This window comes from Helianthus annuus, chromosome 7, assembly GCF_002127325.2.
Source record: "Helianthus annuus cultivar XRQ/B chromosome 7, HanXRQr2.0-SUNRISE, whole genome shotgun sequence".
Lineage (NCBI taxonomy): Eukaryota > Viridiplantae > Streptophyta > Magnoliopsida > Asterales > Asteraceae > Helianthus > Helianthus annuus.
The window spans coordinates 129,573,036-129,598,435 of NC_035439.2; the positions used below are offsets into that span (position 1 = coordinate 129,573,036).

The 25,400-nt window shown below is 38.9% G+C and overlaps 1 protein-coding gene and 1 non-coding gene across 6 annotated transcripts; both read right to left on the bottom strand.

Annotated features, from left to right (window-relative positions):
* Positions 1–816: 816 nt before the first annotated feature.
* On the bottom strand, positions 817–14,572 carry LOC110910495. Of its 5 annotated transcripts, none has more exons than XM_022155135.2 (10): positions 14,451–14,572; positions 14,138–14,191; positions 12,852–12,968; positions 12,177–12,626; positions 11,512–11,924; positions 11,335–11,434; positions 10,932–10,991; positions 10,612–10,701; positions 9,804–9,923; positions 817–1,240 (listed from the first exon to the last, which is right to left on the bottom strand). In XM_022155135.2, the coding sequence occupies exons 1-10, from the start codon at positions 14,505–14,507 to the stop codon at positions 932–934; spliced, it is 1,770 nt and encodes a 589-aa protein (XP_022010827.2). In that variant the 5' UTR covers positions 14,508–14,572; the 3' UTR covers positions 817–931. The 5 variants fall into 5 exon arrangements, with proteins under 5 accessions (XP_022010827.2, XP_035831163.1, XP_022010828.2 ...); XM_035975270.1 differs by lacking the exon at positions 817–1,240 and adding an exon at positions 9,322–9,720 and having other exon boundaries at positions 14,138–14,188; XM_022155136.2 differs by lacking the exon at positions 817–1,240 and adding an exon at positions 9,322–9,715.
* Positions 14,573–24,802: 10,230 nt separating this feature from the next.
* LOC118480691 lies at positions 24,803–24,909 on the bottom strand. The gene has a single exon (XR_004863669.1). It is a non-coding gene; the product is annotated as a small nucleolar RNA R71 (small nucleolar RNA).
* Between the last annotated feature and the right edge of the window lie 491 nt (positions 24,910–25,400).

The following is a 25,400-nucleotide window of genomic DNA, read 5'->3' on the forward strand; positions in this document are numbered from 1 at the left end:
GGTTGTATATATAATAAAATTAAGATTTTTTTTAAATTCGACCGTTTCACAACGGTCATCTTTGACCAACTCATACTCGTTCAACGCGTTTCAGCTCGCTACCACCATGGCGGGCCTTCAATGGCGCCCCGGCTATGGCGCCGGGGGTGTGGTCGATGGCGGAGGGGGGCGCTATAGGCGTCCAGCTGGCGAGGGGTGACGCCCCACACCCTCCAGCCTTAGTGTACATTTAAGAGTATGATTAAGAGGATGCGTGAGTTAGCCGTTCACTAAATCTCTAGTGGTCATATGTGGAATAAACAAAGTAAGTTGGTCATAATGAACAGTTAGAAAAACAAGTTGCATAAGTAAACTCAAATTTCAATACAAACATTCGAATAACTGAATAGTAAACAAGTGATCGAGACGTATGAACTCCACCAAATCAGTAGCATACATGTTGGAACAAACGGATGTTGGTAAATAGGTTTTCCAATAACGATCATTGGAAAAATACTGGATATTTTTCTTTCCCATAGACTTCAGATCCCCCAAATAGCAATTGAAAATTCAATATTTCCACAGTTTTAACTCTTGATACACAAGGTCCTGTATGCAATTCCCACACCCTAAATGGCCGGTTGATGAATTCTCAAATGGTCGTTTACGTGTCAAACGGCGGTTTGACAAATAGTGCGACGTTAGAAATCAAAGAGTGTGGATATAGCGTGCCCCCGTATCTATATATTAACTTTTCAATCAAATTTTCACCGAAAGTAGAATTGTCATATACCAACACATTATGAATGAAAATTAAGAATTATACAATTATTTAAATAAATAAAACATTCTTGAAATATAATATATCAAAAAATGAGATGATACATCCGGTCTTATTATATTTGATTTATTACTTATATACACAAAAATATACATAGGAATTTTCAAATGCCTACATTGGCAACAAATATTGGAACTCAAATTCATATGGTATCTTCTCTACAATGGATGAACCTTTTGCATTATTGACTCCTCTAAAACATTCCACCATTGATTTCCTTAAGGAACCAGAAGTAGGAAATTCTTGGCACAACCATTCCACCAATCTTTCCAAATCTTGAGCAAAATCATGCATGTTTCTAAGCAAAAGTTCTGGGAGACCAATTTTCTTTGCACTTGTTACAACAATTGAAGCTTGTAGGTACTCTAGCTTTGCTCTTTCCAACTCATTCACAACCCCATCACCTGTGTACACTCTTATCTTTTTCCAAACAAGTTAGGATACAAATCTACATTTACTAGAAAGATAATGTATTACGTAAGATTTTAATAAGATTTGTTTACCGCGGGAGAAGAGCGCGTGCCACAACATAATGTGAATGTGACATTGGGTTCTGTCGAGTCGAGTCCATGAAGTTTGTCGAGTCGAGTCCACGACGGGAGTTCCAACGAACTCGAACGAGAGGTATTCTGGTGTGCTTGAGGACCTTAACATCCTGGTCCGTGATTTCAACAGGTCCCTCGACAAATCGCAGCTGATCGTCGATAGTGAGCTCCTTCAAAGGAACTATGAGGGTCTCATCTGACAGACACTTCTTCAGATTCGACACGTGAAAGACGTTGTGAACCCCACCGAGTTCTGCTGGTAGGTTCAGTTTGTAGGCCACTTTGCCTATTCTATCTATGATTTCAAACGGTCCGACAAACCACGGATTGAGCTTGCCTCGTTTGCCAAAACGAATTACACCTTTCCAAGGTGAGACTTTGAGTAGCACTCGATCCCCAACCTGAAACTCGAGTGGTTTCCTGCGCTTATCAGTGTAGCTTTTCTAACGGTCACGAGCTGCGGCCATGCGTTGCCGTATCTGAGCAATTCTTTCCGTTGCGTCTACTACCATTTCTGGACCCGTGATCTGACTATCACCCACCTCTGCCCAACAAAGAGGTGATCGGCATTTACGCCCGTACAATGCCTCAAATGGAGCGGCTTGAATGCTGGTGTGGTAACTGTTGTTATATGAAAACTCCACCAAAGGGAGATGTTTTTCGCAGCCGTTGTCGAAATCGATAACACATGCCCGAAGCATGTCTTCTAAGGTTTGAATAGTGCGCTCAGACTGCCCATCTGTCTGAGGATGATAAGCTGTGCTCATGTCTAATCGTGAGCCAAAAGATTTGTGCATTACTTGCCATAGTTCTGAAGTGAATCGTGCATCACGATCGGAAATAATGGAGGTTGGCACCCCGTGTCTCGAGACCACTTATTTCAAGTAAATCTCTGCTAATGTAGAGAACTTGTCTGTTTCTTTGATAGCCAAAAAGTGTGCAGACTTTGTGAGTCGATCCACGATCACCCAAATAGTATCGTTTCCACGCTGGGATCTAGGCAGGCCTGTAACAAAATCCATGGAAATTTCTTCTCACTTCCATTGTGGTATCCTTGGTTGCTGAAGTAGGCCTGATGGTTTCTGATATTCCGTCTTGACTCTCGCACAAGTCAAACACTTGCCGACGTAAGTTGCTATGGGGCCTTCATGCTAGGCCACCAATACGTAGTTCTGAGATCGTGGTACATCTTATCTGAACCAGGATGTACTGAATAGCGAGACTTATGTGCTTCATCCATTACCAGCTCGCGTAAGTTTCCATAATGTGGGACCCAAATGCATCCCGTTACATAGAAGGCGCCGTCTTCCCTTTGTTCTAACCATTGCCTTGAGCCGCGTAGGGCTTCAGCCCTGACGTTTTCTGGTTTCAATGCTTCTACCTGAGCATCTCGTATCTGGGAAGGAAGACTAGACTGGATAATAAGTTGTAATGCTCGTACGCGTCTAGGCGTAGTGTCTTTTCGACTTAGGGCGTCAGCCACAACATTGGCTTTGCCTGGATGGTACTTGATGGCACATTCGTAATCGTTCAAAAGTTCGACCCATCGTCGTTGACGCATGTCCAATTCCTTCTGCTTGAAGATATGCTCGAGACTCCTGTGATCGGTGTAGATGGTGCACTTGGTACCGTACAGGTAGTGTCGCCATATCTTAAGCGCGAAAACAACAGCTCCCAGCTCTAAATCGTGCGTAGTGTAGTTCTTTTCGTGGACCTTGAGTTGGCGCGATGCATAAGCTATGACCTTGTCACGTTGCATCAGCACACATCCAAGACCCTGGATGGATGTGTCGCAATAAACCACAAAATCGTCTGTGCCCTCTGGCAATGAAAGGATAGGTGCGCTTCAGAGCCTATCTTTTAAGTGCTGAAAAGCTGTTTCCTGTGTATTACCCCAGCGATAGGTGACACCCTTCTGTGTCAGTAGGGTTAGAGGTTGCACAATCTTGGAGAAATCCTTGATAAACCTCCTGTAGTAACCGGCCAAACCCAAGAATTGGCGAATTTCCGTTGGTGTGCGAGGTGCAGGCCAGTTCTTAATCGAGTCTACCTTGGATGGATCAACATGAATCCCATCCTTGTTTACCACGTGGCCTAGAAAGAGAACTTCACGAAGCCAAAAGTCGCATTTTGAAAACTTGGCGTATAACTGTTCTGATCGGAGGAGTTCCAAAATAAGTCGCAGATGCTGCTCGTGCTCCTCCTGACTCTTGGAATAGATCAGGATGTCGTCGATGAAAACTATGACAAACTTGTCTAGGTAAGGCTTGCATACCCTGTTCATGAGATCCTTGAAGACCGCAGGCGCGTTTGTTAACCCGAATGGCATAACTAGAAACTCGTAGTGGCCGTAGCGAGTTCAAAATGCTGTTTTGGAGACGTCCTCATCCCAGACTCTCAGTTGATGGTAGCCTGACCTCAGATCTATCTTCGAATAATAGCTCGACCCTTGTAACTGGTCGAATAAGTCATCAATATGTGGAAGAGGATAACGATTCTTCACGGTCACCTTGTTGAGTTCACGGTAGTCAATGCACATTCTGAAGGTACCGTCTTTCTTTTTCACAAATAGTACTGGAGCTCCCCAAGGCGAAGGGCTAGGATGAATGAAACCCTTATCCAAGAGTTCTTGCAGTTGTTTGGACAGTTCTTCCAATTCTGATGGGGCTAAACGATACGGTGCACGAGCTATTGGTACTGCTCCTGGAGCTAGCTCGATCTGGAATTCGACCTGGCGAGGAGGCGTTATCCCAGGTAAATCTTCAGGAAACACCTGAGGAAAGTCGTGTACTACTGGAATGTCCTCCAATCTCTTCTCCTTCGTTGATGCGTCAGTAACAAGCACTAAAATAGCGGTGTGGCCCTTTCGCAAACACTTCTGAGCCTTTAGGAAAGAGATGATGCCCACCACGGCACCACTCTTGTCGCCTTGAATCACGAGAGGTTCCTAACCGGAATGAGGGATACGAACAATCTTCTCTTTGCATAGGATCTCTGCTTGCTGTTGGGATAACCAATCCATCCCAATGACGATGTTGAAACTACCCAGAACTATAGGAATGAGATCGATAGAGAAGGTCTGACCAACTAAAACGATGTTACAACCCTTGACTATGTGCGCGGCTTCTAAACTCTTACCATTAGCTAACTCTACAACATGCTTGGTGTTTAAAGGAGTTGGTGTACGTTTAAGCCTTTGACTAACTTTTAAAGACACATAACTGGTATCCGCACCCGAATCAAATAATACAGTAACATAAAAGTCGTCGAGAAGGAACTTACCCATCACTACGTTAGGATCATTCCTTGCATCACCCTGACCCAGCACAAATGCTCGACCCCTAGCGCCGTTATTATCATTGTCTCCCCCGTTGTTGTTCCCATTGCCCTGATTATTGTTGTTGTTGTTCTGGTTCTAGTTTAACTGGGGGCAGTCTCGCTTGAAGTGGCCTTCAGCACCATACTGATAGCATCCCCTGTTGCCTCGCTGCTGTTGTTGCTGCTGGTTTCGTAGAGCTGGTGGTTGTTGTTGCTGGTTCTGATTCGCAGGTCGTGAGCTCCTGCAATCTTTCGCTTCATGACCCATCTTGAGACACCTCTGGCAACGACCCTTGTTGCACTGGCCATTGTGGTGCCTGTTGCATGTATTTCACCTTGGGAGGTTTCCTCGATATCCACCCTGCCTTTGACTACCAGAAGATTGCTGACCTGGGCTCTGGTAGTTATCAGTCTTTCGCTGCCGAGCCTGGGACTGAGCTGTAGCTGAACCCTTGCTAGAATCCCCATCCCATTTTCTCTTGTTATCACCGGGAGTAGCAGAAGTAGTAGTATTAGTAGCACCGACACGTTTGGGCAGCCTGTTCTGTTCCACTGCATGGTCTGTAAGACGATGAGCAAGACGTGTAATATCCTGGATATTAGCAAGGTTGGCTGATGTCACATGACTTTGAATTTCTGGTGCTAGCCCTTTGAGATACAACTCAATACGCTTGATAGGAGGGTCCACCATAGTTGGACACAAGATGGCCAGCTCGTTTGACCTTTTTGTATAAGCCTCAATCTCTGACCCCGTCATTTTCAAATTAAAGAACTCCACTTCCAGCTTGTGGATGTCATCACGTGTGCAGTATTCCCGCTTGATTAGTTCCTTGAATTCGTTCCAAGGGGTGGCGTTAGCAGCTGCTAGCCCTAACATCTGAACTTGCGCATTCCACCAAGTCAGCGCAATGCCTTCGAGAGTACCAGTGGCGTACTTCACCCTGCGAGCCTCAGGGCATTCACACATCTCAAATACGGACTTGAGCTTTTCAAACCAATGGAGGAGTCTAACTGCTCCTTCAGTGCCACTGAAAGTACTGGGACGACAGTCCATGAAAGTCTTGAAAGTGCATACAGGTGGCTGAGCGTGTTGACCTGTTGTGTATAAGAACAGGACAAGGTTTAACACAAGAATTGGTTTAGGAGTGTAGGATCTAAAGATCCTAGTGTGAGTTTGCAACTGCAGGGTATACCTCCTGCTTGTGCGGCTACAAGTGCCGCAGCAACTTGTTCGTTAATCAGAGCCGTCAACTAGGCTTGAGTCATGTTAACGCGTCCACTCATGATCTTCATATCAAAGGGAACATAGGTGAGAGAGGTTCGCGAAAAATGCGATGACAGAAGAGAGTAAGCACATAAGTGTTCTCAAGCAATAGTCGTTATGTGTATCTAAGCATACCATGAGCAAAGTTCTATGTAATCTAGCAAGTAGGCAATGTAAACATGAATAGTATTACCTATAGTGTTGAGTCTTGCACGTGGAGCGAAGCGTCGTTGTGGATCGTTGAGCACTGTTCTGGTTATAGTCTGGTTTTAACAAAACTTTTTCCCCTTATTAAAACCAAGTTCTCTATAACCAATGGCTCTGATACCAATCTGTCACACCCCCCAAAAAATCCACACGCGGAGTACTACCGCTTGGAGGCGTGACTGACCAGGATCAAGCCACCAATCATATTGAACAATAGTAAATGTAATTCAACCAAACAATATGAAAGGTGTCCCAAAACAAAAGTATAGTTTCAATGTTTAGCGGAGGCATAAATGTAAAACCCAACATAAGTTATAAATTTGAAATGTCATAAATGTTTAACATAGCATCCACGATCCATGTCCACAACGACCGCGCCTCCCAGTGCAAACTCCATGAGTACCTATTGACCTGCAAGGCATGTAACAACGAGTCAACAACAAAGTTGAGCGAGTTCACAGTTGGTTGTTTAGTTTCAGTATTCGTTTCGTAATTCACATGTTCGTTTTGTAAACCATGTATCGTATTTATTTGTATCGCGGACCTCCAGGTATGTTTGCGAAGATTAGTGGGGGTTTCCCATGTATTCTAGACTAGTTGTATTTGTATCGCGGCCCTTCCAGGCACGTTTGCGAAGATTAGTATTCGTATCGCGGCCACCCAGGCATGTGTGCGAAGATTAGTGTTCGTATCGCGGCCACCCAGGCATGTGTGCGCAGATTAGTGGGGGCTTCCCATGTGTTACCAGTCTAGCTGTATCTATAAGTGACCTTCCCCTAACGAGGTCAGTGGTACGTATTCCTGTAACGATGAAAGTACAAGTAATCATTCAATCCCATTCCCAACCCCGGGAATCCCATGCCTTGGTAAGAGTGTGAACTCACCTTGGTTTGCTCGGCAGATACACAAAAGGTCAATCGAACTGCTAGTGGTCAACCACGTCCTAACATGGTTACCATACAAGTCAGATCTAGGGTTTAAGTATGCACGAATATGTTCTACACGTATTGTATACAAGTATTGATCATGGCAGTTCACAGTAACAGTGCAAGTATACGAGGTCAACAGTGCTATTCACGTAGTCAAACAAAGCCCAAATGTACGGTCCAGTAACACCGTACAAGCCCAAACAGAATGTATAGTCATATGGTCTCGAGTCGACACTAGGGATCTCGAGTCGAGACGGTGTGGTCTCGGTGTGAAGTCTAGGTGTTCTCGAGTCGTAACTAGAGGTCTCGAGTTATGCATTTATCACTCGAGAGTGGGTGTTCTCGGGTCGGGTCTCGAGTCGCAATAAGACTCGCAACTACGGTCTCGGGTCTCGAGTCTTGCTTGTGTGTTGGTGCGGTGTGGTCTCGAGTCGGAACTTTGAGGTTTCGACTCGCAGCCTTAGTCGAGACCGAGAGATGTAACTGATTTCCAGATTTCCTTAATTTGCAGCTCATTAATTCCGTAAAAACAGCAAATAACTTTGGCAGTTTCGCAAATCAGATTAAACAACACTTTTAACAGAAATCATGAATATTCAGCAACTCTAACCATGATCTAAGCAAGAACAATCAATCAATCATCATACGGAGCATACAATCGGATCATTAAACTAGCGGATTCTAGACTAACATGCACCCTAGTTCATGTGTACATCGAATCATTCAAGATAGCAAATCACTTATCGATTTATATGAACACTATCCAATATATATATGAGCCGATTACAAGAACATCAACATTAACAGTTTATAACACCATCAATCATATTTCATCCCTTAATTCATCATGTAGAGCATATATATCACAACATCATGTATAATACAACCAACAATAAACACTAACCGGATTAGAGGATGAAACAAGAGTTAATCCGAAAGCTCCAAGGGATGGGGGTGGGGTCACCGGTTTCGAGAGAGGAAGAGAGAAAGGTGTAGGGTTTGTGTGTGTGTTTATAGTTTTGCAAGTTATGAAAATCAAATTCCCATATTGGATTATGTGTCTGCGCAAAGGGGAAGTGGGCCAAACCCTCTAATGGGTTGCCCTCCTTGATCTTGAGTTCAAGCATAGTGTTTACGAGTGGGGGTTGGGCCGAGAGAAAGGTGTGCGACCAGAAATAAAGTGTGCGGCCCATACATGATAACACGTAACATAATAAAACTCATAACATTCAATGCAATCATACACATCAACTAGTCACGTAATGTTCATACAAGTTTCAATAAGCACAAAGATAGGTTCTGAAATACAAGTTGTCACAGTATTGACAAAAGGTTTAAGAATTGTATAAAAGTACTAATATTAATTTAATAGTGTTAAATTACTTTTATTGTCACATAAGCAACACAATGCTACATAGACACCATGTTTAGGCCACACTATTATGAATTTCGGTTAACAAGTTACTTATGAGTCAACAACATACATAAGTAAACTAAAACAAAGGGTTTGTAGCCTAGGATTATGTTTACATAATGGTGTTTCTCTCCAAATGACTACTGAGGGTTCTAGTCCAATGGTGAATTTTAGTGTAGATTTAAGAGTATGATTAAGAGGGTGCGTGAGTTAGCCGTTCACTAAATCTCTAGTGGTCATATGTGGAATACACAAAGTAAGTTGGTCATAGTGAACATTTAGAAAAACAAGTTGCATAAGTAAACTCAAATTTCAATACAAAAATTCGAATAACTGAATAGTAAACAAGTGATCGAGACGTATGAACTCCACCAAATCAGTAGCATACATGTTGGAACAAACGGATGTTGGTGGTAAATAAAACATATTGTTGGTAAATAGGTTTTCCAATAACGTTCATTGGAAAAATAATTGGATACTTTTCTTTCCTATAGACTTAAGATCCCCCAAATAGCAATTGAACAAAAAAAATCCAATATTTCCACAGTTTTAACTCTTGATACACAAGGTCCTGTATGCAATTCCCACACCCTAAATAGCCGGTTGACGAATTCTCAAATGGCCATTTACGTGTCAAACGGCAGTTTGACAAATAGTGCGAGGTTAGAAATCAAAGAGTGTGGATATAGCGTGCCCCCATATCTATATATTAACTTTTCAATCAAATTTTCACCGAACGTAAAATTGTCATATACCAACACATTATGAATGAAAATTAAGAATTATACAATTATTTAAATAAATAAAACATTCTTGAAATATAATATATCAAAAAATGAGATGATCCATCCGGTCTTATTATATTTGATTTATTACTTATATACACAAAAATATACATAGGAATTTTCAAATGCCTACATTGGCAACAAATATTGGAACTCAAATTCATATGGTATCTTCTCTACGATGGATGAAACTTTTGCATTATTGACTCCTCTAAAACATTCCACCATTGATTTCCTTAAGGAACCAGAAGTAGGCAATTCTTGGCACAACCATTCCACCAATCTTTCCAAATCTTGAGCAAAATCATGCATGTTTCTAAGCAAAAGTTCTGGGAGACCAATTTTCTTTGCACTTGTTACAACAATTGAAGCTTGTAGGTACTCTAGCTTTGCTCTTTCCAACTCATTCACAACCCCATCACCTGTATACACTCTTATCTTTTTCCAAACAAGTTAGGATACAAATCTACATTTACTAGAAAAATAATGTATTATGTAAGATTTTAATAAGATTTGTTTACCGCGGGAGAAGAGCGCGTGCCACAACATAATGCGAATGTCACATTGGGTTCTGTCGAGTCGAGTCCATGAAGTTTGTGAAGTATTGCTTCTTTATCATCTCTTTCTGCCTTGCCATAGATCTAATCGAAGAAAATGTAAATTGTTAAAATACAAATTTAATTTTATATGTTGTTGGCTTGTTGTGAAAATGTCTAATTTATGATTTGTGGTTATGGTAAAAATTAGAAACTTGTTTCATACTAAAAATGGGCATAGCACCGAAGGTTATATCGATGATAGTTACCAGCGATAAACAGTCATCGGAAACATGGCAGCGGGTAATCCCATTTGCGATAGATTACTGACGGAATCATCGAGAGATCACCCACGGCCCACCTTACCAATGTATTACCGATAACTTCTGTAAATTCATCCTAGGTGTTTGATTCTAACGAATTGCCAACGACTTCGTTTAAGTGTTACCCGAGGAACTATCCATCGGTAATCCGTCATTAATATTAGTTGATTTTAGAAAAATAACATTAATTTTTATCAAAGTTTTTAGAAAAAAAGAACATAAATTAGAAATTTCTAGAATATAAAAACATTAAAATGATAAAGTCTGTAAATTAGTTAGAAGTAAATTACAAAATCTACAACAGTTAATATATAAATTCTCAGGTCGAATTGGGCCCAAACTACAATAATTAAAATAAACTCTGGGCCTTGGGCTCAAGTTTTGAATTGTTGATTGGAAGCTTTAATTTGCATGTAGATTTTAACATAAATAGAACTAGAAGCTTGTAATGAAGGATTAAGCGTATTTACCTTGTCTATGATTGAGGGTTCGCGCTTTCTCAATATAATGTGTTCTATAGCTTGGGCATTTATCGTGTTGCCTCCGATCTTTAGGGTTGCCTGGTTCAAATTCAAATTCATCTAAGTTATTTGAAGTTGTTTTTAGAACTATAAAACTACCTAGTGAGGTAGATTGTTTCCTGTTTTGACCATCTATAGCCTTCTGTGACGCATAACCAAATTGCAAATTGCAATCCGTTGTGTATCACAGAGGCGCAAACAGAAAAAAGAGAGAAATACTTTTCAAGAGAAAAATAATATATTTTTGAACGCAACGGAATAAGGACTACCTTGTTCATTAGTGTATGTAGCTTCTCGGGACTAGAAGGAACTCCATACTGAAGAAAACCCTGAAAGTTCCACAAGTTAAATTGAAATAATTGAAAGAAAGAATCGGGTTAGCTAAATGTATCCCTCCCCTAAATTTTCATTGTACCCTCCCGGAAAACATCAAATAAAAAGGTTTTTATTTTCTTTCTTTTAATGTGAAAATGGTGAAATAATACTGAGGTGACAAGTTGAAAAGGAGGGTGCAATAAGTAAAAGGAGGGGGGACAAACGCTTAGCACAACCCTAAAAAACATATTGAAAGGCCCATTATACATTGACATTTTTTTATGAGACGGTTCAAAACTTAAATGGCATGTCTTCAAACAACATTTAGATGATGAAATGAGAAGTAGGTGAACTTACATGCATGATACAAGCATTGTACATGTTGATCCAGAATGCAAGTTTTTGTTGTGAAGTCAAAAACATCAAATCCACCTTTTGCAGCCCATTCAAGTAAGCCCTGCTAGTACAACATTACTAACACATTGTATAACTCAAAATGTAATGGGTCTTGTGGCTAAAACCCTTGTAAAGTACCTCAGCTTTTGTAGCAAAGGAATGTATGTTGAACTTGAAATGCATTTAGGGTCCAAAGAACTGGATGTGAACTTAACCAAATTCTTGTAGCAACCAATGTCTCTAGGAATGGAATCTTCTTGGTTAAAGATCCCATAAGGGTCTTGTTGCCTAGACTCCTTTTGAGGCAACAGGCTAGCCTTTGAGTTCAAGCATGGTTCAGCCCTAAAGCTCATCGAAAAGGTGGCTGATCGAGAAACTGGTCCTGATTTCTCTAGCTCAAGCGTTCTTGACATCCTCAGAAGGCGAGTGAAAATGAAGATCAAACATTTCATGATGTTTTCTGAAAGCTTGTTTGGTGACCACTTTGCAATATTCTCTTCTTCAGATTGGCTTGAAGCCGGATCCAAAGACGCGGCTACATTGCGCTCTCTCTAAAAGTAGACAAAAAAATAAATTATATTAGAGATAAACTTGAAAAGGGATAAATTATATATGATTAGGATTCTTTTTTTTTTGTTATTCAGAAGGGGATAGCGGCGCAGCTTGTTGCCCATCTACCTTCCATTAGTCTGTAATCGTCTCTGTTTTAATGAAAATATTCTTTAATTATAAAAAAACCTTATAAATACTCATCCATAATACAATATTCATTTGCATATAGAGGAGCATAGTAGAATGCATACCTTAGGAGTAATAACATGTCTTGTATCTCTTGCAGGTGAGGGTGGTTTTAGAATGCCACTTCTTCTCGGGGTTCGGTCACGAAGCCCGAGTTCCCCGCTATTGTCACGATTTTCTTTTTGTTCAAAGAAAGTAACATTTTTTGTTCTTGATTTCTCTTGTAAATTGGAGTCTCTAAGATTATAATCACCCTTTATAGCTTTACTAATGAAGTGCAACGCCTTGGTCTCAAACGACACTTTGTCACCATATCCTCTATTTTTTGGTAACGGTAATGGTGTCGTTGGGGCTAAAGATCCATCAGGAATTTGACGAAATTGCGCTTGTTTCATTTTAGATTCTCTTGTAACTTCTTTCTCTTTGTCTAAATCAGTTTGTAGATGACTGATTTGGCTTTCTAGTCTTGTTATTTCATTCTCAACCATGGCTAGTTCAGTCAATAACTCCTTCATCTGTCATTGAAATCAAATGGTTTGATTTTGTTTGATTTCAAGAGTTACCCGAGTTTGAGTATTATTAATCAACTATATATTGAAATACAATAAAAATAACTATAAAGGAAAACTAATAAAATAATATCTTCTAACTATGGTCAATATATAGCTACAATAAACGTCCCTAACTAATATATTTATTCTAACAGAGTTAAAATCAATAGTAAACCGAAAAATCCGCACCTTAGGAGGAAGGGATTTTGGAATATGAAGAGCAGAATGGTCTTGTTGTTGATATGTGCGCTTAAGAAGCTCCCCGACTTTTTCTTCATGATCTAGCATTTTCTGAAGCGTCGACACCTAAGTTATTAACACTCGTTGATCAATCGAAAATGGTTATAAGTTACTCGAAATCCGTTGGATCGCGTTGATTTATATCTTCAAAACATGCAAATGTTGAGATGAATGGGGATGGTGAACCATGACTTATGCATGGTAACAAGTTTTCTTGATTTTATGACATGTTTCTAGATAATGTCAAAAAACATATAACATGCAACTCTGAGTACTAGGGTGCCTTTATGATTATCATGCCCATGACCTTAGCTATATACAGTACTCGATTTGATTAAAGCAGAAAAAAGCTATTTCATGAATAGTGTAGCATTTGATTATTGATTACATCTAGTGAAAATAAGAAAAATTATGGAAAAAAATAACATAACATGAGTTTATTTTTATGGTTTTGTACTTGAAAAAAGGCTAATGATGAACACGTACAACTTGCATGAATTATATGGTCTCTACTTCGTATAACAAACAAATTGTTTAAAAACTAGTAATTTAAAACTTTATTTGCTTGAAAATTATATATATTTGTTACACAACATACAAAAATCTAAAAACATAAACATATAAAAAGAGATATTGATTGAATAACTACGTCACTGCACCTGAACATGATGTGCCACATTTTATCATATGTCTCATTTTTAAATAAAAAAAAGAGTTAAATGTCATTTTAGTCCCTATGGTTTGAACCATTTTACCAATTTAGTCCAAATGTTTCATTTTTTGTTTGTGGGTCCAAAAAGGTTTCATCGTTACTATTTTAGTCTATTGGGTTAACTTCATCCATTTTTTCTATTAACAGGAAGGGCAATTCGGTCATTTTGTATGTAATTTTGTTAACTAGAAGGGCAATTCGGCCGTATAAATGACCGAATTGCCCTTCTCATTAACATAAAAAATAGATGAAGTTCACCTAATGGACTAAAATGGCAACGAAAACCTTTTTGGACCCACATGTGAAAAATAAAATCTTTGAACTAAACTGTCAAAGATAACACATAACTAAAATGGCATTTAATTCTATAAAAGTAATAGATATTTTTGGTATTATCATAATCAATTAAGTTTCCCAAAAATACACGTTTAATTATAGTCAAATATTTGAAGTACTCTATATATCATTAAAAAAATAACTAATACCATCTTATAAATCATTAATAAAATAATTTAATTAATACCTCTCTTTCTAATTCTTCTTTCTTCTGTTGTCCGCTACTATGTTTCTTGGTCTTCTGAGAACAAAGATTCATGGTATTGGTATTAAGCATTAAAACAATCTTAAAACGATAAAAAATATCTCTATGGAACCAAAGGAGGGTCAAGAGGGTCTACCGTGGGAATTTGTTCAATTTTTATTTGTAAAATCTCATATTTTTATAAGAAACACGAGATCTAAAGTTCTAAACCCTTTAGTTTAAGCTGCTTATGACAGACCCTGATAAAGAAGTTCTGGTTCCGCGACATAAAACATGAAATAATAACAATACTTACACCACTGGCGGTGTTGGTGGCGGCCGAGGCAGTGTTGGCGGCGGTTCCCGTCCACATGACCGGAGTAAAGTGTCAAGAAAATAAGTTGAACCGGTAGGGTTAATTTAGAAGTACGTGAAAATGGATCATATGGTGAAAGTTTGTGAAGAAACTAAATAATATGGTTAAGTTGATGATGATGAAATAAGCAATGTTGTTGGTGGTGTTGCTTTGATCGGAAGGGTGGTTGGTGGGTGGTGGTGACGGTGGCCGGTGGTTGTGAATGTTGACGTTTGGTTTTGGAGGTATGAGGATGAAAAAGAGCTTTCATGATGGAAAAAATCACGAGAAAGAGATAGATAGCGTCTTCATGTTATACTTCTAATTTTGGTGTTTTGTAATCATTTGTACAATAACAATATAATGACCCTTGACATTATTTTGAATAAAGATTCATTATTTGTTTTTCGAAAAAAGTATATTTTCTCGCCACGACAAAAATGCTCGATTAACCAACATTCTGTCAGAAACGTGTAGGAAAATATTGTTTTCGATGTATTTCTTACAGAAACATCTTTGTAGGTTAAATGCTCGTGTCCAACAAATTTGCGGCAAAAATTATGGCGTCGCAAGTTTCCCATGCATTTGCGATAACAAATTACTTTTTTTATGCGTCGGAAAATTTAGTAGAAAAATGTGTGTTTTTTTTTTTCTAGTAACTTCTCTTGTAAAAGGTTTTAGTCTAAATTAATTTTTATTAGTTTAAAAGAAACTATTCTTTATTTAAAAATGGAGATGGTTTTTATTTCTATTATAAAATGTCATAGTTGTAAAAACTTTTTATTTGTGATGTTTGATGTTTGATATCTATATTACTTTAATTAGTCGTTAAATTAATACGTTCTGATTAACCAACAAATTCTTTCATTATATATTAAAAAGTAGTTTTAATAAATTATCTACCAAGGCAATATATAGCCTTTTTTTTAAGATGACGTGAGAGTGGAGTACCATATCTTTATTTGGTATGGTTTTGTATTGATTGAAAGTGCTATTTGGCGTAGGTTTCACTCGTAAGCATTGGCAATTGAGGTTAGTTACTTAGTGGGTAGTCAAACAATCGTGTGACACTTGTTAGTTTTTACCCATGGATGATAGAAGAAAATTTGGTAGTTCTCATTAAGCAGTGGCGGATCTAGAAAATCAGAATAGGGGTAACGTTTCAATAAAAAAGGGGTAACGAAATCGAAAAAACGTCAAATTTTTTCAAAATTTACACTACCGTCGAAGCGTCACCGGAGCGTCAAGGGGCAACGGAGGTTACCCCTTCTATCACTCTAGGTCCGCCCCTGTCGTTAAGTCTCACATACTCATCCTTGTATAGATAGATGAGCAACTTACCTGATCCATAACTGAAAAAAAAATCATAAAACCGAATTGAAAACTCTGATGATTTGGTTTTAGATTAGCTGATTATAATTGGGTTACGTGCATTCACAAAACCGATTTAACCAAAGTAAACTGATCATCTGTTCTATTTAAGTGAGGAAACCGAACCGAACCAAACCAGCTATTCGCTAAATTACTCATGAGTGATGAGAAGCATTTTATTTCATGTAAGATAATATAGTCATATAACCTACTTCATATTAGAAATAAATTTAAAAGTTAAGTATTTATATTTATTATAATTTTTTGTATTTGTATTCTTTAGCTATTGTTAAAATTTGTATTTTGTATTTTCTATTTATGGTAAATTTTTGTATTCTCAAAGTCATATATAAATAAAAAATTATGTCACACCAAATTAATGTCGAGATTTTCCACTTTTATATGGTATTAACCAGAATTGGGGTTTGAAAAATAACGACTGACTATACTCCTTCCCCTTCGATTTCTTTCCTGCCCCTTGGTAGATCTCATTCTTGTTGGATTTCATCATCACTGTTTTGGTCAAAAATCTGATCAAGGATAATGTAACCAAATTTGTAAAGTGAGGTGGAGTGCTTAGGTGATGAACAACAATGAAATGAATGTCGAACGTATAAGATAATCAAACACAGATATTTATATGAGGAAAAGCCCTTGATCACTAGTAGATCGTCGGCATAAAAACCTCGGGTAGTGAAAACTATCACTACCAACTATATTGTACAATCAAAAGAGATTAAAACTTCGGATATTGATCAAGTGTTTTACAACCGATTGCTAAGAGATTTTGTGTGTGTTCTCTGGTTCATAGTGTGTGTATGTGAAATGTGAATTGTGTCTAATAACACTTGATCAACCAGTTTTGAATAACACTAATAATCAAGTCCGATAATTATGCAAGACCACGTCCACGCCCATGACCGTTTGTGGAAATAGCACGTGCAGCATCTTGAACGAATCATCCCCGAGATTCCAGCTAAGACTCAGTCCACTTCGTTGATAACCTGCAAATGATTATTAACAAACATCGAGAACAATTGTTAGAAATCATAAATAATAATAATAAGGATAATTGAGTCCCTGCACTACTCGCTAAGGATAATTGATCCAGACAACACCTCAGAATATAGGATTCATAATTATAAAAATCTATGCCCTAACAATCATGACTATCAATCTTTTTTACTAATCCAACCTTTCAATATCTTTCACATGTCATGGTAGTCTGTCAATCATGTTGTCAATTATGCAGAGAACTAGGTCACTATGCTACAACTTGTCAGACATTATCATCTTATGTGTCTAATCCCACTTATTCTCCAGGTAACTCTAGAACATCCTCTTGGTTTGTTGATTCGGGTACCACCGCACATATGACGCTAAATGCAAGTGACGTGCACAATCTAACTCCTTTTTTTGATAATGCAAGGGTCACCTTTGTTAGTGGTCACAATCTTCATATATCACATACTAGAAATTCACAGGCATCTTATTAGGTTAACTGACGTGATATCCTAGTTATTCTAAATCTGACAAAGAACATGTTACTAATTAGCAAACTTACAACAAACAACTACGTGGACGTTTTATTTTCATAACCCTTCTTTTATATTCAAGATAGTAACCAAAACGGTCATTGCCACAGGTAGATGTGAAAAAGGGTTGTATGTTCCTAGAAATTGGCAACAAGCTTTAATTACAGTTCCTAGTTTCAGTAATTTTTTTTTTTTTTTTAGTGTGGCATAATTGATTGGGACATGTGGTTTTTCTTATTATTTCCTTGTTGACCAAGTCAGGTTGTCTGGATGTTACTTGATTATTGCCAAAACCCAATGTTTGTTCTACTTGTTAGCTTTCAAAGGCACATTGTTTACCATTTGAGACAAATGAGAAACGATCTCCGCAGCCACTTGATTTAATCCGTTATTGATAATTATCAGTATTATGTCATTTTTGTGGATGCGATAGGTTCATTTGGTTTTATCCACTGAAGACAAAGGAAAGCGGTTTTTTCTTCCGTCTTCCAATTTTCATCAACTTTCTTGGACGCAATCCTTTAAGAAGATTTAAATTTTTATAAACTGATGGTGGCAAAGAATTTGTAAACCACACCGTTTGGTGACTTCTTGAGGCTAATGATGCATTTCATTGTTTATCGTGTCATGCACACCTTAACAGAATGGGGGTGCTGCGGTACCGGTTTATAGTAACTTTCGCACATTTGGATGTCGAGGTTTTTCCCTATCTAAGAAACTATGCATCACACAAGCTCTCCATGCAGTATTCCATGTGTTTTTATTCGGTACACTTCACAATACGAAGGTTATCGTTGTAATGACCCAAATACTTCTCGTATTTATGTGACACACCATGCTCAGTTTGATGAGACATGCTTTCCCCTTTCGGGTGTTTTATCTTCTGTGGATTTGTCATCTATTGATTTTTCCTTTTTTCTAGACGACTTTTCTATTCATGATGCATCTACACAAGTGCAAACATCTTCAGAGAAACTTCTAATGTCTTGCCTAATGCCACCTACATCGACCCGTGTACTTCTTACTAACCTAATAACACGGATCCAGTCTCGATTTTGGAAGCGGTCTTGCCTGTTGCATCACCAACCATTGACCCGGTCACTGAATCGCTCGTTGACCTAACCCTGCAACCGGTCGATGCTAACAATCAGACCCCTACTGTTCCAAACCTTGTTCCCACTCCTCCACAACATCAGGTTGTCCCAATATATGGTCCCTTAATAGATTTTTGGCTCAGTTCATCCTATGATCACACGTTCAAAAAGCGACATTTTCAGGCATAAAAATATTGCTAGCCTAGCCTCCCTTTCAACTCATTGTCTTTATGTTGCTTTACTTACGGAAACTAAACCTAAAGGCTACAAATTAGCAACAAAAAAAATCCAAAGTGGATGCGGCCATGTATGAAGAAATGGAAGCCTTAAAACAAAACAATACATGGACTTTTGTTCCTCGTCCTTCTTCATCTAATGTTTTGGGTCTAAATGGGTGTATCATATCAAATATTACTCAGATGTAGGGCTGTAAACGAACCAAGCGTTCAACGAATAGTTCGTGAACCGTTCAGTGGGAAGTTCGTTTGTGTTCGTTCGTTTATTAAACAAACGAACACGAACAATAAATTTCATTCGTTTAGTTAAATGAACAAACATGAACAGAGGTCGCATTCATTTGTTTATGTTCTTGAACGTTCAGTAACGTGTTCATTTGTGTTTGATAGTTCATTAGTGGTTTTAGTTTTTATATCTATTTAAATACTTCAAAATTCCGACAAATTAAATATCTAATAAGTGTCAGTGTTATATATTATGTTCATGAATGATTGATTGTGTTTGTTTGTTTCCATTTGTGTTTATGAACATTAGTTTGTGCACATTTGTGTTCGTTAACGTTCGTTTTTGTTCGTCACTTAAAATTAACAAACAAACACAAACGAACACGGACATAAAATCTCGTTCGATAAGTGTTCGTGAACAGTTCGCGAACACATATATTTTTTAACAAACGAACACGAACAAGGTGTTGTTCGTGTTCATTCGGTTCGTTTGCGACCCTACTTAGATGGGTCAGTTGAACGCTTTATACCACGCTTGGTGTTACTCAAATTCCAGGATTAGACTATTCTAACACCTTTATTCTGGTTATCAAAGCTTCGATTATTTACATCATTCTTTCCCTTGTCGTTCTAAATCAATGGAGTTTACACCAACTTGATGTTAAAACTGCCTTCTTGAATAACCACTTGACTTAAAAAGTTTTTATGGAACAACCTCCAGGGTTCACGGATACACAGTTTCTCGGGCATGTTTGCAAATTATCGAAAGCTTTATAAGGTGTGAAACAATCCCCCCGAGGTTGGTTTCACCAACTCAACACTTTTCTCCTAGCTAATGGGTTTGTATGCAGTTGGGTGTCATATTTTTTGCTAGAGACTATTGTATTTTATACTTGCATGTTTATGTGGATGATCTTGATCTCTCTGATAATAATGAAGCTACTATTGTTGCCTTTATGTCTCGTCTTAATCGTGAGTGTGAGTTTGGTATTAACGACCTGGTTACATTAACTTTTCTTGGGCTTAGAGATTTCTTACACTAATAATGGGTAATTTATCACCCAATCCAAGTATGCAGCTGACATTTTCACTCGAGTAGGCTTATTTGACCCAAACCAGCGAGTACTCACTAGCTAAACACGATCCATTCACATTTGATGACCCGCTATTTTCGGATCCAAATCTATACCGATCTTTGTTTGGGGCACTTCAGTATTTGACCATTAATAAACCTAATTTATCCTATGCAGTAAATCGGGTTAGTTAGTTTCTTCATGCCCTTACTCCAAGTGTTCAAAGGTCAAATCAAGGTATTATCATTTTCTCTTTGCCGCCCAAAGGGCGATAATGCTATTGTAGTCTACAAGGTTAATGGAATTTTATATAATCTCCATGATGTGTGATTGATGATAATGTTTGCCAGTCTTATAGTTTAGAGTAAAGTGCAATTTGTGTCCATGTGGTCTGGTGGTGGGATCAACTTGCGCTCCCCCCCCCCCCCACCAAACTTTTTTTTGCCACCTATGTACCTTATGGTTTCAAAATATAACAGTCCGTGTCTTTCTGTTATCTAGCTATTAACTCACCGTTAAATGAGTAGTGAAATTACATTTTTACCCCCTGTAGGACTCTTGGTTCCCGTGATCATAAGCGAGGTGGATGGCTAGTCCTCATGTTCTCGAGGATGTCGTCTCATAAGACGACCCTTTGACAAATTGTGTCTTTCTCAACGAGGTTTACTATAATTTCATTTTATTACTTGCTGTTAGGATCTGAGTTTGATAAGATTATGTTTGCTTAATGGGTAAATTACACTTTTCGTCCTTTATGTTTGTATCAGATTGCAATAGATGCCCTTTAACTTCAATAATTACAGTCACAATCCTTTATTTGTAAAACTTATTACACTCTACGTCCTTTAGTCCTAACCTAGTTAATGTTTTCAGTTAAGTATAGTATGTGTCTTGCACATGAGGACAATTTAGTCATTTTACCCATTAATACATAAAAAATAAACAAAAAGTATTTTAAAAAATAAAATACATAACTCTCTCAGAAGCACATCTACCCACGCCCCTACTCTCTCTAGATTCTCTCCGATCTCCCTCCGGCCGGCGCAAACGTCTTCTCCGGCCGACAACTACAACCACCGTCATCATTACTCTCTAAATTTTCTCAAGAGACACTATAAGAGGGTTCAGGAAATATATATTGGGGTTTCAATCTCCTAATGCTTTTATAAGTGTTCCATGTTAACCAGGCTATTCTTCAGTTGGTTCATTGTTCAACTTAGATCCAGATTTGAAACACTAGATAAATCCATTAAAATGAATCCAGATTCAAAAACTCTGGTACACCAGCTTCCTTGGGTAGATCCAGATTAGGTCAAAACACATCCAGATTCAGATCCCGATTAAACAGATCCAGATTCACATTCGTTGTTTTCTTCTTATCTACGGTGGAGGCACAGATTTCCTTGGTATCATTGGTTTTTGGAGGGAAATTGAAATTCTAGGGTTTGGAATTTGGGGGAATTTGATGGATTGTGTATAATTGAAGAAGGTTACCGAATATGGTTATACATATATATGAGGTGAATGGGTTTTTATTGGAAGGTTGGGTTTCTACACAAATGGTGGTGGTGCGTAAAGGTTGCTGGTGGGTTTATGGTTTGGTGAAGGTGGGGGTGGCTTGTGGGTTGTTGGGTTTTAAAAGCTAGTTTGTGTATTTGTTTACATATATTTAAATATATTAAGAAAATTACCGATCTACCCTCATGTGCAAAGCACATGCCATATTTAGCTGAAAATTTTAACTAGGTTAGGACCAAAGGATGTAAAGTGTAACGAGTTTTATAAATAAAGGATTGTAACTGTAATTATTGAAGTTAAAGGGCATCCATTGCAATATGATACAAACATAAAGGACGAAAAGTGTAATTTACCCTTGTTTAATTAAATGAAGATGAATTAGAAATAATTGCAGCGGAATTAGATGAATAAACTTTCAACACAATCAAAGAGAGAACAATTTTCAGCAAACATGTTTAACATAGAATCGAATGATTATATTTAGTTACAATAATCAACACTACTGCATGCATGCACAAAGTCTCCCCCTCAGCCTGAGCTCATAGTGATTTGTTCGTACAGAATGACTTGGTGAAGAAAAGAGCTAATAGAACAGTACAGGGTACTGTTCTATTTATAGTACAAAACAAACCACTGAAGCATCTTTGTTGACGTCACCATGAAAGTGACATCTAACTGATGTGTGTAAAATGCAACATATAAATCACATCAATTAAGGCATAAAACTAACCCTTTTTAAGTACTAATGTTGGAAAAAGAGTGTTTTTGTCTTTCTTTTGTATTTTCAGGATGAAATGAGCTCAAATTCACAAAAGAAGCAAAAAGACAACTAATTCTAGCATAAATACAAGAAAAGGAATAAAAGTAGACTGCCCGGACCCTCAACGGCATCCTCCAAGGCAAAGAAGAGAAAGCAGAAGACTGAACACGCCCCGTGTCCAGCGGACACGGGGCCGTGCCCAAGAAGCAGCATAAAAGACAAACCTATAGAAGCTTCCATTGCCCACCATGGGGCCGTGTCCAGCGGGCACGGGGGCGTGGTGAAAGTACAGCAGGCGCATTAATTGTAATTGCGAATTACAATTAATGAGGAGAGAGAGTGTCAGACGGGCACGGGGGCGTGTCCAGCGGACACGGGGCCGTGCCCAGCCTTCTGTTCAGCCTATAAATAGGAGTGCTTGGTTTCATTCCATCTCATCCCTTGGCACACCACCTCTCTCACACTTCATCCACCACCCACCACCACCATAATACCATCATCCACCACCATGATCCATTGTCCATCATAGAGTGTGTGAGTCGTCTCGGGATCCAAGATTGATCGTAAGAGTTCTTGACAATCAAGGCCATGTTTGCCTAAGTCTCTTACATCACTTGGTGAAGACAAGTGTTTAGTATAATACTTTTTATTTTTAATCTTTTGCACTTTTTATTTGGTTTTGTATTAATGACTTTAATAACTAGTTACTTATGTTGAAGGTGATCTTTCCTTATCGTTTGTCCGTGGTGTCTTGGCGTTATTTTACTGTCTATATAAAATAAAAGATTTTCACCATTCATATCTCCACGGTCTATATGGAGGTATGTTGGCTACCTGGTCGGGGGTTAAGGGAACGGTTTGGTAAGGGTCTTGCCCTTGTTCAGCGTTTAGAGGTCCTGCTTGGGACCTGGGTCAAATTTAGTAGGATCTCCTTCAATGCCCATAGGTATTGGATGGCGGGGATCCAAACTCTTTGACCCCCTCATAAGTTAACTACTATTAATACTATAACCCGGCTATTTAGGACTGTATCCCTGCTGACTCAGACTACTTAGCCGAGGGTAACGTCACCGCCGAAAGCGGGGCCTACCACAATTTGCATTAATAACTTAATTCATTATCTTTCAATAATCCGACCCTTTAGGATTGTATCCTTGCTGACTCAAACTACTAGGTTGAGGGTAACGTCGCCTTCAAAAGAGGGGCCTACTACAATAACTAAGATAATCTCTTAAACAAGTGCAAAAGTGCGAAAATAATCAAAGGTTATACTAATACACGTGTCGGATCCAAGTGATTCATCTTGTCTATCTGTTTTTATTTTATTTTATTTTCAGCATTTAGTTAGTTTTTATTTTCTTAGATTAAAACAATTTTTCTCACTTTTTGATTTGATTAGACGTTGAGGATAAACCGGTATTAAAAGCTCTTGTGTCCTTGGACGACCTCGGTATCTTACCAACACTATACTACGTCCACGATGGGTGCACTTGCCCATATGTGTGTTTAGTGTTAGTGAATATCGTGTTTTATAAATTTAAAACCTGGCTAAAAGTGTAAAAAGGGGCTTAAATATACATCAAAAATATATTACACTACACACGCATCAAGTTTTTGGCGCCGCTGCCGGGGACACAAGGATTTTCAGGAAGTTAGGAATCAACGACCTAATCATATTTTTATTTTTCTTTTTAATTTTTAGGATTTTTCTTAGTTTTTCAGCTTCTGCAGAGCTCAGCACGGGGCCGTGCCTGGTCGGACACGGGCCGTGCCCAGCATTGTTACTGGCAGTTTTTGTTTTCCAAGTTACAGAAGTTGACCACGGGGCCGTGCCGGTGCAACACGGGGCCGTGTCCAACTTCTAGTAACCGGGGATTTGGGAAACAATCACTGAAACTCCGAACACGGGCCGTGTTCGCTCAACACGGGGCCGTGGTGAACCTTCTGACCAACATTCTTTTCTGTTTTTATTGCAGGACTTGGAACCCGACGCCAACCTTACGTAGTGTATGAGCCCCAGTTCCAATAAAGACATAAAAGAACCACTAGAAGAACCCGAACGCTTTCTCAGAAAAAGGTTAAAAGCCAAAAACCAAGAGAAGGTTTCGGGTGATCCACCTCCAATGGCGGACCAACGTACCCTTATGGATTATCTACGACCCACCATAGGTAATCTAGGCGCCGCTATTAATGCTCCGAATGTCGAAGCTAATAACTTCGAACTCCGGCCGCATTTGATACAAATGCTCCAAAACTCCGCAACCTTCCATGGGCTTGCGGACGAGGATCCCCATCTACATATAACTAATTTCTTGGAAATATGTGATACCTTTCGGATCAATGGAGCATCAAACGACGCCATCCGCCTCCGTATGTTTCCCTTCTCACTAAAAGACCGAGCGAAAGCTTGGCTCAACGCCCTCCCAGCTGGATCGGTAAACACCTGGGATGAACTAGCCCAAAAATTTCTATATAAGTATTTCCCTCCCGCTAAAACTGCTAAGTTAATGACTGAAATTAATACATATTCACAAGAGGACGGGGAATCCTTATATGAAACTTGGGAAAGGTTCAAGGAGCTATTACGCAAGTGTCCCCATCACGGCCTCGCAATATGGCAACAAGTATCCACTATCTATAATGGATTGTTGCCACACACTAGGCAGACACTTGATTCTAGCTCCGGGGGACTTTTAGGTAATCGACGCCCACACGAAATATATAATCAAATTGAGGAAATTGCTCAAACCAATTTTCAATGGCACACCCCCCGGGGAAATAAGTCTATCGCCCCGGGCGCCCATAAGGTCGATGAAAGCACTTCTTTACAAGCCCAAATCGAGGCCCTTTCTTCAAAAATAAAAAAATTGGAAATGACAAAAACAGTCTCGGTTATGGCTTGTGAAGGGTGTGGTGGGTCACATGAAAATTGGAGTTGCATGAAAGAAACAGACGATCAACAAGAAATGGTAAACTGCATTGATAATAGACCTAGGCCGTCGGGTCCCCCAGCGGGAACTTACAACCAAGGATGGCGAAACCACCCAAACCTTGGTTGGAGGGAACCCGACAATAGTAGTAACCAACAAACCCAACGAA

What these genes read in the sequence shown, in the direction of transcription:
- LOC110910495 (XM_022155135.2), bottom strand. Translation starts at nt 14,507, where the DNA reads ATGTGGACGGGAACCGCCGCCAACACTGCCTCGGCCGCCACCAACACC. An exon ending in ACAATGCTTGTATCATGCAT is followed by an intron (nt 10,992 to 11,334) that starts GTAAGTTCACCT and finishes TGGAACTTTCAG; the next exon opens with GGTTTTCTTCAGTATGGAGT. An exon ending in AACCCTCAATCATAGACAAG is followed by an intron (nt 9,924 to 10,611) that starts GTAAATACGCTT and finishes TTCTTCGATTAG; the next exon opens with ATCTATGGCAAGGCAGAAAG.